Consider the following 15,415-nt stretch of genomic DNA (forward strand, 5'->3'; position numbering starts at 1 on the left):
CCTGGACAACGAGTACAGCTCATCACAAACAGTGTTGTCACCTCTGAGACGTGTTTCCAACCAACTGCTGAAAGTCCTGATGTGTTCACATGTAATCCAGTCATCGCACTGCTCCGGGTGTTTGGAGCGCAGACTGTTCTTGTGTTCATCGACATACGGGACCACCAAGGTAGAGTTCTGTAGAACTGTGTAGTGTGCTTGAGACCAAGAATATCCGCCCTACATATTATTGAATCCCCTCTAAGCGTGCCTTTTCCAGTCAGTCTCCCCTCATACCGCGATTTAGGGAGACCTATCTTCTTAAGGCCAGGAATGAAGTCAACACAAAACCCAATGACATCCTCTGTTTGATGACCCATGGAGATGCTTCCTTCTGGCCTAGCGCGGTTACGGACATATTTCTTTAGGACTCCCATGAACCTCTCAAAGGGGAACATATTGTGTAGAAATACGGGCCCCAGAATGACAATCTCATCGACTAGATGAACTAGGACGTGCGTCATGATATTGAAGAAGGATGGTGGGAACACCAGCTCAAAAGTGACAAGACATTGTGCCACATCACTCCTTAGGCTTGGTATGATTTCTGGATCGATCACCTTCTGAGAGATTGCATTGAGGAATGCACATAGCTTCACAATGGCTAATCGGACGTTTTCCGGTAGAAGCCCCCTCAATGCAACCGGAGGCAGTTCTGTCATAATCACGTGGCAGTCGTGAGACTTTAGGTTCTGGAACTTTTTCTCTGGCATATTTATTATTCCCTTTATATTCGACGAGAAGCCAGTCGAGACCTTCATACTGAGCAGGCATTCAAAGAAGATTTCTTTCTCTTCTTTCGTAAGAGCGTAGCTGGCAGGACCTTCATACTGCTTCGGAGGCATGCCGTCTTTTTCGTGCAAACGTTGCAGTTCCTCCCGTGCCTCAGGTGTATCTTTTGTCTTCCCATACACGCCCAAGAAGCCTAGCAGGTTCACGCAAAGGTTCTTCGACACGTGCATCACGTCGATTGAAGAGCGGACCTCTAGGTCTTTCCAGTAGGGTAGGTCCCAAAATATAGATTTCTTCTTCCACATGGGTGCGCCGGGACACTTTCCAAAGATTACGTGTAAATCATTGACCATAGCAAGTACGTGATCACCAGTACGCATGGCGGGCTTCTTCCGGTGATCTGCCTCGCCTTTGAAATGCTTGCCTTTCTTTCGACATTGATGGTTGGTCGGAAGAAATCGACGATGGCCCAGGTACACATTCTTCCTGCATTTGTCCAGGTATATACTTTCAGTGTCATCTAAATAGTCCGTGCATGCGTGGTATCCCTTTTGTGTGTCCTGAAAGGTTACTGAGAGCGGGCCAATCGTTGATGGTTACAAACAGCAACGCGGGCAGGTGAAATTCCTCCTGTTTGTGCTCATCCCACGTACGTACACCGTTTCCATTCCACAGCTGTAAAAGTTCTTCAACTAGGCCTTAGGTACACATCAATGTCGTTGCTGGGTTGCTTAGGGCCTTGGATGAGAACTGGCATCATAATGAACTTCCGCTTCATGCACATCCAAGGAGGAAGGTTATACATACATAGAGTCACGGGCCAGGTGTTGTGATTGCTGCTCTGCTCCCCGAAAGGATTAATGCCATCCGTGCTTAAACCAAACCATACATTCCTTGGGTCACCTGCAAACTCAGCCCAGTACTTTCTCTCGATTTTTCTCCACTGCGACCCGTCAGCAGGTGCTCTCAACTTCCCGTCTTTCTTACGGTCCTCACTGTGCCATCGCATCAACTTGGCATGCTCTTCGTTTCTGAACAGACGTTTTAACCGTGGTATTATAGGAGCATACCACATCACCTTCGCAGGAACCCTCTTCCTGGGGGGCTCGCCGTTAACATCACCAGGGTCATCTCGTCTGATCTTATACCGCAATGCACCGCATACCGGGCATGCGTTCAGATCCTTGTACGCACCGCGGTAGAGGATGCAGTCATTAGGGCATGCATGTATCTTCTGCACCTCCAATCCTAGAGGGCATACGACCTTCTTTGATGCGTATGTACTGTCGAGCAATTCGTTATCCTTTGGAAGCTTCTTCTTCAATATTTTCAGTAGCTTCTCAAATCCTTTGTCAGGCACAGCATTCTCTGCCTTCCACTGCAGCAATTCCAGTACGGTACCGAGCTTTGTGTTGCCATCTTCGCAATTGGGGTACAACCCTTCTTTGTGATCCTCTAACATGCGATCGAACTTCAGCTTCTCCTTTTGACTTTCGCATTGCGTCCTTGCATCGACAATGACCCGGCGGAGATCATCATCATCGGGCACATCGTCTGGTTCCTCTTGATCTTCAGCAGCTTCCCCCGTTGCAGCATCACCGTATTCAGGGGGCACATAGTTGTCATCGTCATCTTCTTCTTCGCCGTCTTCCATCATAACCCCTATTTCTCCGTGCCTCGTCCAAACATTATAGTGTGGCATGAAACCCTTGTAAAGCAGGTGGGTGTGAAGGATTTTCCAGTCACAGTAAGACTTCGTATTCCCACATTTAGGGCATGGACAACACATAAAACCATTCTGCTTGTTTGCCTCAGCCACTTCGAGAAAATCATGCACGTCCTTAATGTACTCGGAGGTGTGTCTGTCACCGTACATCCATTGCCGTTTCATCTGCGTGCATTATATATAATTAAGTGTGTCAAAAACCATTACAGAACATCATGAATAGATAATTAAGTGACCAAATTAATAGAAGTTCATCATCACATTAAAACCAAAGTACATACATAGTTCTCATCTAACAACATATAGCTCTCCAGAGCATCTAATTAATTAAACCATACATCTAAAGTAAGAATTTTTTTCTTTCAGAAAGAAGATAAGAACAAGAGGCTCACCACGGTGGTGTCGGCGACGAGATCGGCGCAGGCGATCGACGGCGGTGAAGACGGGAATGGGACGTGACAGGCCACTAAACCTAGACAAATCTCGAGGAAAATGGAGCTTTGAGGTCGAGCTTCCAGAGGAGAAAGCTTAACTAGTGTGGCTCGAGCATTTCGTCGAACACCTCATGTGCATAGGAGGTAAGCTAGAGCACCACAAAGCCCTCCCCTCGCCGGCCAGAGAAAAACAGAGCACTGGAGTGCTCCACTCGCGGGCGAGGGGTATATATAGGCACCTCATTGGTCTCGGTTCATGGCATGAACCGGGACTAAAGGGCAGCCTGTGGTCCCGGTTCAAGCCACCAACCGGGATCAATGGTGGTGGGCCAGGAGCGAGGCCCATTGGTCCCGGTTCGTCCCACCAACCGGGACCAAAGGGGCCAGACGAACCGAGACCAATGCCCCACGAGGCCCGGCAGGCCCTGGCCTCACGAACCGGGACCAGTGCCCCCATGGGTCCCGGTTCTGGACTGAACCGGGACTAATGGGCTGACCCGGCCTGAACCAAAGCCCTCTTTTCTACTAGTGCTACCTACCCCATCAGCCCGCGTGGCGTTGATTCACGAGGCCCCCGTCATCTCCCGAGGCTGCTGCCATTACTACGGGAGTAACGCCGGCCGCCCGTCCACGATCTACGGCAAGTATTATTTGATGTTTTTAGTGAGTGCAATTATTTTGAAATATTGTTATATATAATTGAATGCTTAAGCATATACTTGCAAATTTCAAATACTGCCAAGTTGTAGAAAATCAATTGAAATATATTTTTTCTATTTTTTCTGGCACAGTTCAGGTGATTTCAATGGTCGCGTCTTTCGGGAAGTTACGAGCTGGAAAAAGCAGCACACTGGTAACGTGTTAGTCTAGTAATTATTGTGCTTTTCTTCATTGTTTTTTCCAAATATGTCTTTTCATGAAGACAGATCAATTTCAACAAGGGCTGAAGAGTCATATTTTCACCATGGGATATGTCTTTTTTACAAAGGCACTTCCTTTCTCAGAGATGTGTATTTTAACCAATGGACATGACTAACCGTATGCCCCAACTACTAAGGTCTAATGTACTTGACTGATCCTCGATATAATACAATGACAATTCTTTCAGAGTGATGTGGCTTGATGTGGACGGTGCATTAAGAGTGGGTTTTCGAATAAAATCGATGGTAGAGAACCAGAAATCTACGATTATCAAACACCTATAAGGAAATAAAATGATTACAAAACATGTGAGTTCTTAGAGCATGACTAATAGTATTAGGCAGTTGATGGCCATATGTTGCTATCATGTCGTTTAGAGATATCATATATATATTATTCTTATTTGCAGGAAATATCATTTATGATCTCTCATGAGGTTGAATATTATATTAGACTTTTTTCACCTTATGTTCTCTCTTCTACATATTTATTATGTTTGCCTAGAAGAACATATAGATGCCAGCTCTCCTTTTTTTGGGGGCATGTATAGAGGTCGACTCTTACGTGACTGCATACTCCCCCTCATTTTTCTGTTTCTCTCTTTTTCACATTCCACATCGTACTTGCTATTATGAATACCTCGAGTTATTCCAAGTTATCGAACCTATCGCAAGTTCCCTGGATGAGCTTTAGATTAACTGGTCCCTATGTTCTGATTACTTGTGCATGGTTGTCCCCTACCTTTTGCCTTGATGAATATTGCTAGTGCGTGTACTTGTTGTTTGCAGTTGTTGCAACAGCTGCCTTCTCCAAGAAATGCATTGCTCTACTCTATGAGCATCATTAGGGTCTCGCTTATCAATTCCAAGGGACGTTATTGGGATTCACATAATTATATCATGTTAAAACTGCATCTCAAGACATCTCCCAAGGCAAGTAGGCATCACGGATTCAATAGTGCACCTATGTAATTGTATCTAGCAGCTTGCCGATTTTATGAACAGTCCAGGGATCTGCATCACAAAACCACATATGGCCATTAGTTGTGGGGCAAAAGAAGAGGAATATCTTGAGCATATTTGTTCTTTGGATAACATTATTTACCCATTTGACACAAAAAGAACAAAATACAAGGGAAAATGGAGAGAATTTTTTTTTAGCCGAACACTGTATGAACACGAAAATTACATCAACTCAATAATAATTATGTGTGAGAATGAGACGAGAAAGTTCAGTGATGTAATAATAACGACTGCAACGTTATTATTACGTCATCTCCGCCACCTCCTCGATGTTATGAAGCCATCCAAGCGTCGTCTCCACCGCCTCGACGGGGAGATGGCGAGGTACGGCGAGGAATGGTCCCTCACCGAGATCGCCGCCGCTGCCAATGACGACGCCTCACATGACCGCCGCCCTCTTCCCAGCCCACGTCCTCCATGGCCGCGGTCGCACTGCGCACGACGCGGGAAGAGGCGGAGAGGATCATCCGCGAGCGTCGGGCGGCCTCCGGGAAGCCCTGTCGCGACGCCGCCACCTACCACAACCCCAAGCCCGACCCCGACGAAGGGTCGGGCAACGATGACGGAGGAGGAGCCGCCGGCCAGCCCGGCATGACTTACGAGGTCACTGTGGAGTATATGATAGTTTACGGTTTTACTTTTAGGTTTTTAGTTCACCAAACGAAATATCGTCCGGTTTATGTACAAGTTATCCTACTTCCAATGAAATCGGCCGTGTTTATATCAAAATTCGTCCGGTTTGATCGAATTCGGTCCGGTTGTTCGAGTTGTTGTGAAAATGTATGCGGCTACGGTTGGATGGCGTCCTCCCGCATCCGTGTCCGCGGACGGATACGAGAGGAAATTCAGGGGTTGCTGCCGAAGATGCCCTTACTATCATGACAATAATGGAACAACTTTTTTTTATTTGAGATGTTTTCAGCGAAATTCTTGTGAGCAGAGTGCCCTGAGGCATGCTCTGCTCCCAAGTCCCAACCTGACTAAGAACAGGTGCGCACCAAATTCAGCTGGGAATATACAGACGGGCTTCACTCTACACTGAATATAAACAAGCCCATTTGCATACGGATGATCATCGTCCTCGTCTATAATGGGAGGTGGCGGTGGAGGGTGTCGGGCGACATGGAGATCATCTGGAGGAGGCTGGAGCTGGAGAAGGTCTCCTCCAGGGAGATCTCGATCTTGCTGCTGCTGCTCCCCATGTTGTCCACCATCTGGACGAGGTGCATCAGCTCCCGCGCCACCGCCACCATCCCGACCCCGTTCTCCGCGCTCAGCAGGCACCGCACCGCCAGCTCCAGCACCTTGCGCACCTCCTCCGCCGCCGCCGGCAGCTGCCCCTGGCTCTTCTTCCCCGACGACGACGCCAGGAGCAGCGTGGGGTCGATCACCTCGTGGAGCCTGCCGTCCCTCACCTTGGGCGCCACCGAGTCGAACGGGTTCTGGTGCCGCAGCCCGGTCAGCAGCTCGATCAGCAGCAGCCCGAAGTTGCACACCACGTCCTGCTCCTGCGCCCCGGCCGTTGAGGATGACGAGGAGCCGTAGTAGTGGTGGTGGTAGCTGGCGGCCGCCGGGGTGGAGGAGGAGACGAGCTTGTGGCCGGCGATCTTGGCGGTGAGGTCGGCGTCGAGGAAGACGTCGCTGGAGCGGAGGTCGTGGAGGAAGGTCGGCGCCGTCTCGTGCGCCTGCAGGTACGCCAGCGCGCTGGCGAGCTCGATGGCGATGTTGACGCGGTGGTGCCAGCCGAGGGTGGCGCGGCTGCCGCCGACCGTCCGCCGCAGGTGATCCTCCAGCGTGCCGCCGGCGAAGTGCTCGTGCACCAGCAGCAGCGCGCGCGCGCCGGGGTCCTCCGGGAGGCAGAAGCCGACGACGCGGGCGATGTTCCGGTGCGAGACCTCGGGCAGGAGCGAGACCGCGTCCAGGGCCGCCCGCAGCTTGTCCTGCGTCTCGTACCCGATCCTCTGCACCGCCACCACGGTGCCGTCGTCGAGCACGCCGGCGTGGACCGCGCCCTCCGCGTCGACGGGCTTCTGGCCGCCGTCCTCGAACCGCCTCGTCGCCGCGTCCAGCTGCTCGTACGTGAACTGCCTCGCGTTGCACACGCCCCCGAGGATCTTGGGGATGCACGCCGGGTCAAGGTCCCACCGCTGGTTCACGTCGCCGGAAGGCTGCCGGAGGAACAGCCAGAACGACACCGCCGCCGCGAGGAAGAACACCGAAACGAAGAACCCGGCGAGCGCCACCGCCTTCTTGGAGCAGAACCTTCCCTGGCAACAAGCAGCGCCGTCGCCATCGCCGCACTCGAGCCGCTTGGAGCAGCCGGTGCCCTGCGCGAAGCCGTCGCCGACGAGTCCGGACGTGCATGCGCACCGCACGCCGCCGCGCACCGTCGTAGAGTTCACGAGCCTGGCGCCGTCGGCGCACACAGCGAGCGCGCTGCCCCTCGGCATGGCCCACTCCACCTCGATCGCCCTCGTCACGCCCGCCGTCGCCGACGACCGGTTCTTGACCCAGCTGGAGAAGCCCCGGCACCCGAAGCCGGCGAACACGCCGAGCCCGTCCCCGGGCTTCCACACGCTGCCGTCGGAGAGCGGGTAGCAGCACCCGGCGGCCGCGGGCTTCTTCCCGGCGCAGGCCGGCGCGGCCACGTCGTCGCAGCCGGCGCGGCAGAGCGAGGAGTCCTCGCAGGCGTAGAGGCGGAGCACGTTGGCCGGCGCGACGGCGAGGAAGGACGCGGCGGCGTCGAGCGCGGCCGCCGGGGAGGACGGGCGCGAGAACGCGGCGTACGCCGGGTCGCACGGCGGGGCCGCGGGCGGGGCGTAGTCGAGGAGGAGGGACGTGCCCGAGGGGAGGAACTCCAGGACGCGGAAGGCCGCGGCGCCGAGGGTGAGTGTAAGCGTGGCATTGTGGCCACCGCCGCCGTCGCAGGAGAGGTGGAAGAGAGATGATGAATTGCCATCCGCGGCAGTGCAGGCGGCGGAGGAGTTGAGGTGGAACGGGAACGGGAGCACGAGGTCGCCGCAGCTTTCGGCCCCGCCACCGCAGCTGCCGCCGGTTGGTTCAGCGCCGGAGATGGCTCCGACGGAGACGGTGAGGAGGAGGAGGAGGTGTAGGAAGGGTGGCGGCGGAGGAGACATGGGTGGCATGCAGATGCAGCGGCGGTGGACATGGCGCTATGGTGGTGAATTGCTTTGCTACTAGTAGTGCTAGCGTCGATGATGACGGAGGAAGATTGGGGTTGGGAATGGTGAGCTCGATGGTACGAGTACGTGGGTTGGCGCGCGAAGTTGAGCAGTTTAGTGAGGCAACTGCATCTGTTGGTGCGACGTTTGCATGGTTCTTCGTTTCTTTTGATTATCAGTTCACGTGCGGGTTGATTATATGTCCCCCAGATCGACGATGTGTAGCCCGAGGTATGTATACACATGTACTACTTTTCTGTTGTTGGAAAAGGATGCCAATATTTAGATGGAAAAGGCTATCGCTCAACCGGCGGATCTAGTAGGGGCATCCGCCTCCTCCGTTGATCGACACCTGGTTTATTGGACCACACATCTCTCTCCCTCGTCTCATCTCTTCTCCAACCTCTCTTCTGTACACAAGTGCTCATCAATGGCGTCCACCTTGTCAGAGAGGAAGATGGCAGCGAGGCCACCTGGTTGGAGGTCCGGCGCATGCTGGTGGCGGCGCGGGGCGGGGGCGGCCAGGGCCGCTCCTCCCGCACCACCATCCGGCAGGCTCGCGGTGAACGATGGTGGTGTTTTCTTTTGCAACATCTAATCTGTCGCAAGAAAGATTTCTGCTGAAAGGATCGATATAGTTGACTAGAGGGGGATGAATAGGCAACTAACAATTTTTAGCTTTTCTTTATCAATTTAAACTTTGCATCAAAGTAGGTTGTCTAGATATGCAACTAAGTGAGCAACCTATATGATGCAATGACAACAAGCACACAAGCAAGCAAGGGATTTAACACAAGTAAGCTTGCGAAAGTAAAGGGACGAGATAACCAAGAGTGGAGCCGGTGAAGACGAGGATGTGTTACCGAAGTTCCTTCCTTTTGAGGGGAAGTACGTCTCCGTTGGAGCGGTGTGGACGCACAATGCTCCCCAAGAAGCCACTAGGGCCACCGTATTCTCCTCGCGCCCTCACACAATGCGAGATGCCGTGATTCCACTATTGGTGCCCTTGAAGGCGGCGACCGGACCTTTACAAACAAGGTTGGGGCAATCTCCACAACTTAATTGGAGGCTCCCAACGACACCACAAAGCTTCACCACAATGGACTATGGCTCCGCGGTGACCTCAACCGTCTAGGGTGCTCAAACACCCAAGAGTAACAAGATCCGCTAGGGATAAGTAGGGGGAATCAAATTTCTCTTGGTGGAAGTGTAGATCGGGGCCTTCTCAACCAATCCCGAGCAAATTAACAAGTTTGATTGGCTAGGGAGAGAGATCGGGCGAAATTGGAGCTTGGAGCAACAACGGAGCTTTTGGGGGAAGAGGTAAGTCAACTTTGGGGAAGAAGACCTCCTTATATAGTGGGGTAACAATCCAACCCTTACCCTCAAAACAGCCCCGCAGGAGCGGTACTACCGCAGGAGGCAGCGGTACTACCGCTGGGCACAGCGGTGCTACCGCTCCCCTGGGTACTGCCGCGGTGGTAGGGCGGTACTATCGCTCATGAGCGGCACTGCCGCTGCAAAGTACCGCACAATCCGACACGAAAAATGACCCCTCGAGTCGACGCGGTAGGGACCTGGTACCGCAGCGGTACTACTGCTGAGGACCCACCGGCGGTACTACCGCTGTGGAGCGGTACTGCCGCCTGTGACCCCTAAGCGGTACTACCGCTGGGTACCGCGGTACTATCGCTGGGACCAGACTCGGCCCAAAGAAGGGGGAAAGAGACCTCCACTGAAGCGGAAAGGCTCAGAGGGTGCAAAGAGCATGTGTACGTGTTGATTCCACCCTAGCCTTACCAAAACGAACCCCCTCTTGATAGTACGGTGACTCCTACGAAACTAGTTCACCAGAAAAGAAGCGAAAGAGCTACACCGTCTTGAATGACACTCCGAGGGGAAAGAAATCGTCTCGTGCCAAATGATGAATCTCTGAAATGCTCAAAGCACACGATTAGTCCGCAAACATGTTGTCATCAATCACCAAAACTACATCTAGAAAGATATGCCTTAACATCTGCAACATCAGTTATGTTGCAAAACTTTCTTCCGTAACAACATATAAAGGTGAAGATAAAGAAAAAAAATTGCAACATTTTGCAAAAAATTCTGCAACAATACCTTTGTTGCAAAAAAAAGTGAAGACAGAAAAAACCGCAACACGACCTATGTTGCGAAAATAATAATCCCGCAACCCAACCTATACTGCAAAAAAAAAATCTCAACACAATCTCAAGTGTTTCCGAAAAAAGATCATTGTTGCAAAGAAGAGAAAAACGTTCAGCCGCTTGATTTTGTAATATGCGATGGCTCGCGACGCTTAGCAGCCCCCATATTGGATGGGGCAAATTCTATACTACTAGTATCGATGAAAGAAAAAAAATCTATAGTAGTATGGTGCTCATAATTAGGGATGAGAGGCTGGGGCATGGACCGGTTGGCTTTAAAGCATCTATAACTGGATGTCCCAAACCCGCTCTATACGCTCGGACGGACTGCTCGGTCACTGACCGGTGACGAAAAATCGACCCAAACGGCGCCTCAAACGCTCGGGCTGACCAGCACCCCTCATATCCAACCCAAATATGGGATAGATATGGGGGCGCCCGGGCGCGCCCGTCACTCGCACCCAGCCCACGCTGGCCCACCCGAACCCACATATATTCCTCCACATCCGCTCGTCGGACCAAACCCTGGAAAGTTCCCCATCACCTGTCGGGTGGACTATGAGTCCCACCTGGACCGGTGTGCCCGCCGTGGGAAGAGGGGATAAGGGTCGCCGATGCTCGTCTCACTGCCGACATGGCGGCCACGGGGGCGGCTCATGCGACGAAGCGGGCAGCCGCAGAGGAGGAGGTCATCCGCACCCACGTTGTGAAGAAGCGACAGCGGAGGAACACGCGCGCCCTCGCCCAAGAGCGGAATCAGGCGGTCCGTGCCGCGACCGAACTGCCATCAAAGGAGGAGAAGGAGGACAGCGACAGTGAGGACAGCCCCGGGATGCGAAGATCCGGCTCGATCCCTACCGCGTCTTCGACCGGTACTTCTGTGATAAGGACAACAAAGGCGCCAAGAAGGGCAAGGGCAGCCATGGATGATCTTCTCCACCATAGCCGTGAAACAACATGACATTTTTCTTATCAAGAGCACGACATTTTTATTATTAAGAGCATAACATTTTTTTACTATTAAGATTATGACATTTTTATTACTAAGAGCATGCCATTTATATTATCAAGAGCATGGTGTTTCTATTATCGAGAGGATGGCATTTTTTAATTAGTAAGACCATGGCAATCTAAAAAAATTTAAATCAAGAGAATGACATTTTTTCATATATAGCACGGTAAATTTATTTTTAATGACATGGCATTTTTTATTTTTGTGGCAAGGCAATTTGTGTGTGTGTGTGTGAGACACTTTTTTTGAAAAAGAAAATACATATCATGGAAAATTTAAAATTTGCCACATGACATATTTTTCTACCAAGGCAATTTGTGTGTGTGAGAGAGAGAGAGAGAGAGATTTTTTTCCAAAAAAAAAAATACATACCGTGGCAATTTTTAAATTTTCCACATGGCATTTTTTGTGCCATGGCAAAAAAAATAATCAGACCATCACATTTTCCTATATCTATTAGACCATGGTAGTTTTCATTAGGCCATAGTTGTTTTATTTATAGGTAGCATGACATTTTTATAAGTGAGAATATGGTAATTCTATTTATGGATAGCGCGACATTTTTATTTAAATAGACCATGGTAGTTTCATTGTATGTACCATGTCATTTTTATTATTTGGGCCATGGCAATTATATTTTGGTTAGACCATGGCAGTTTCTATGTAAGTTGTCTATGGTAGTTTTAAATAGGCCAGGGTAGTTTTATTATATATAGCATGACATTTTTATAAATTAGACCTTGACAATTTTAGTTACTATACATTGCAGTTTTAATATAAGCAACATGTCAATTTTTTTAATTAGACTATGGTAGTTTCATCAATAAACTACTGTGGCAGTTTGATTATAAGCAAACATGAGAATGATTTTTTCCATTGTTCTCATGGCAACTTATAGGATTTTTTTGGCATTTTCATAACTTAGCACTTTTTTTATAAGAAAACACAGTGGGGAAAACCCCCACTCCAACTCTTTTTCATTAATAAGGGTGGAACAGTTATATATGGTTGTACATATAACTTGACACATGTACACAACATGGCAAATTTTAGGAAATTTGTAAGACATCGTAGTTTTTATAATTTTTTGGTCTTGATCAGATGACAACTTTACTTTTTTTTCCTTTTCTTTTGATCATGTTATATTGGAAGACATGGCATTTTTTTTACCGTTTTACCCTATACATATTGATGGTAACATAGCATTTTTCAAAGTTTTTGTTCTTTTTTCAATAATGAGGTAGTGGGATGGCAATATCCAGATTCTCTTTTTTTTTAAATTACCATGTGAAATTCTTTTCTCAAAATTTTCTGTAATTTGTTTTTCTGGGGGAACCTGATGGCATTTGTATTTATGTACATCATTTCATTTTTGTGCTGTTTTTTACTATTAGCATGAGGTCCATATCAGTTTTTAAGTGTGACAAAACATAATCAGAAAAATGGGCTTTATTTGGCCCAACTGGGGCTCACAGACGTGCGTGTGGAGAGGGGAGTTCGCTGTGGGCATTTTTCCCTCGAGAACCTTTTCCATGGGTTATTTGATGCTCCAGATTAAAAAGCTCTCGGAACTGCGTGGGTTTATTCCATTGAGAACTATAAGCCAGTCAAACTAGGGTTGCTCATACTCGCTTCGTCCATGAATAAGTTTACATATACTCCCTCCGTTTAGGTGTATAAGTCACTTTATGAAAACCAAATAATTTTAAAACTTAGGCGCGGAGCACAATAACTACGCCAAGTACTATTTTAACGCAAGGCTTTGCCACATTGGGTCTTCTGGTAGTGTCCTATGTTTAAAGCTGAACATGAACGGGCGCTATCGGGTCTCATTAGTACGTGAGCATCTGTATTTGGAGCTGGGCATGCATCCATTGATTCTAGCACTTGGAGCTTTGAACGCTGGAAAGAGAAATACAATCTCCGCCCTACAAGTGGATCGATAGGTTCATACATCTTGTAGTCAGTGCAGCTCTGGGAAGGAATGGGCTAGTATGAGTTCTGGTTTAGTCAGTAGTTCACTTCTCCCTTCTTGTCCGCAAACAAAGCAAACTAGAAACCTGCTTTTGCTGAAGACAGTGCTCAATGAGAGGAGGTGGGCAAGTATTAGTTAAGGGATATCAGGAAGGAGGTCGAAGAAAGGGGAAAGAGCTTCATCGTCGATTAGCAATTGAAAGTAGGGGAAACTATCGAATGTGCGTATCCATTGGGGCTAGTGAAAGATTACGGTAGGGGAACCCGTTTCACTACTGACTTCGTGTATGAGTGACAAAAAGTCAGGGCAGAATAGCCCCTTCAAAGTAGGGGCTTCACAACCCGCTTCTCTTCCTTAATTTAGTGAATGGTGGGTGCGTTCAATCCGTATACTCCAAGCGCCGTAACTATCGCACTTTCCAAGCAACCCTCCAATGAAGAAAGTGCAATTGAAACAATCAAGAACGGAAAAATAATTAGACTCCCTCGTCAATTGTTTGGATTGGAATTAGGCTCCTCTACTCTAGTCGTCCTCTTCTATTTCGGGCAGTAGCTCAGCCCGTTCCGGGCCTTCCTTTACTGAATCTATTAGTAGTTGCACTTTTCGACATATGCCTTTATTTAGGCATTGGTTGTAGGCATCCCCTTCTCTTCAAGGAATTTCTGCGCCCGGTTCCTGATCAAGTGTTGGAAAAACCGGAGTCCGCCGTCGGACAGAATAGCTGCTTAGTGACTAGGAGCGGAGCGCCCCTTTCTTGTTCTTGGTGGCGTCTATAGCGAAGAAGACCTTCCCGAACGAGGGCCGTCCAGTCCCTGGCCGGCTCTCGGTTCTTACAAGGCGAAAAAACAGTGATTCGATTCCGGATTGCCCAGTGTCTCCCTTTCCCTCTTTCCTTTCACTTTCCTCGCATAACGAAAGCATGATTTACCCGAGCCGAGTATCTTGTTAGAGTAGTAGATTCCGCGCTCGGTGCATTAACTCTCACCTCGTTTATTGTTTTTTGACATAAATAAAGGAATCAACCGATAAGATATGTGGTATGTGTATGCTTGCAATGACTTGAGACTATCAAACACGACATGCAGTGGTCAGTTCATTGCATGCAATGCTATTACTCCCTCCGTTTCTTTTTACTCCGCATATAAGATTTGGTCAAAGTCAAATTACACAAAGTTTGACCAAATTTATATAAAAAATATGAACATCTACAATACTAAAACTATATAGTATGAAAATACGTTTCATGGTGCATCTGATAATATTGATTTCATATTGTGAATGTTTATATTTTTTAATATAAAGTTAGTTAAACTGTACAAAGCTTGACTTTGACCAAACCTTATATGCGGACTAAAAAGAAACGGAGGGAGTAATTAGCAAATAAACATTAAATTTTCTTGGCAAAATTGGCAAATTTGACCTATGGACGAAATCAAATCACAGAATGAACTGCTCGTGAAACTATTTCACGCGGCTGACCTTTTTGTGTGACGCCCGACACGAAGGCGCCACACTACACTGTGCAACGCCTCATAGATAGGCGCTACACGCCTGGCCAGCGTCGCATCCGTGTGATCCGAAAATTACTAAGTCAGTGTGCAACGCCTGAGAGCTAGGCACCACACTATACAGTGTAGCGCCTAGCTTCTAGGCGTTGCACTAGTGGTTGCTTCATTTTGTAGTGCAACCACTAGTGCAGCGCCTGAGAGCTAGGCGCCACACTATACAGTGCAGCGCCTAGCTCTTAGGCTCTGCACAATGACTTCGCAATTTTTAGGCAGTCTGGGGTGCAACGCTGGCCAGGCGTGTAGCGCCTATCTGTGAGGCGTTGCACAGGGCGTCATACAAAAAGGTCAACCGCGTGAAATAGTTTCACGGGCAGTTCATTCTGTGATTTGATTTCGTCCACAGGTCAAATTTGTCAAATTTCTTGTTGTACCCTCCGCCTTGGTTGCGATGCACAACCTAAATTGACTTATACACCTAGACGGAGGGAGTAAAATTTTTAAGACAAATTATAAGGTGGGGTAGAAAATGCACTGGAAAATGCCACCATCTCTCTCCTCTTTAATTACCTCACCCCAATTAGCTAAGCGCGTGTAGAAAATGAGGAGATCAGGTGTCAAATGTTCTTGGTCTTGCTTACCTGTGATGAGTGAGAAGAATCTATTTTCTATTTTAAAATGCATTGAGAAGATAGAAAA

General features: G+C 48.9%; 1 protein-coding gene across 1 annotated transcript; it reads right to left on the reverse strand.

Moving 5' to 3' along the window:
- Positions 1 to 5,767: 5,767 nt before the first annotated feature.
- LOC123048235 (probably inactive receptor-like protein kinase At2g46850) lies at positions 5,768 to 8,398 on the reverse strand. The gene has a single exon (XM_044471376.1). It carries the CDS (start codon positions 8,018 to 8,020, stop codon positions 5,960 to 5,962), a length of 2,061 nt encoding a protein of 686 aa, XP_044327311.1. The 5' UTR covers positions 8,021 to 8,398; the 3' UTR covers positions 5,768 to 5,959.
- Between the last annotated feature and the right edge of the window lie 7,017 nt (positions 8,399 to 15,415).

The sequence above is a fragment of the Triticum aestivum genome, chromosome 2D (genome assembly GCF_018294505.1).
Source record: "Triticum aestivum cultivar Chinese Spring chromosome 2D, IWGSC CS RefSeq v2.1, whole genome shotgun sequence".
Lineage (NCBI taxonomy): Eukaryota > Viridiplantae > Streptophyta > Magnoliopsida > Poales > Poaceae > Triticum > Triticum aestivum.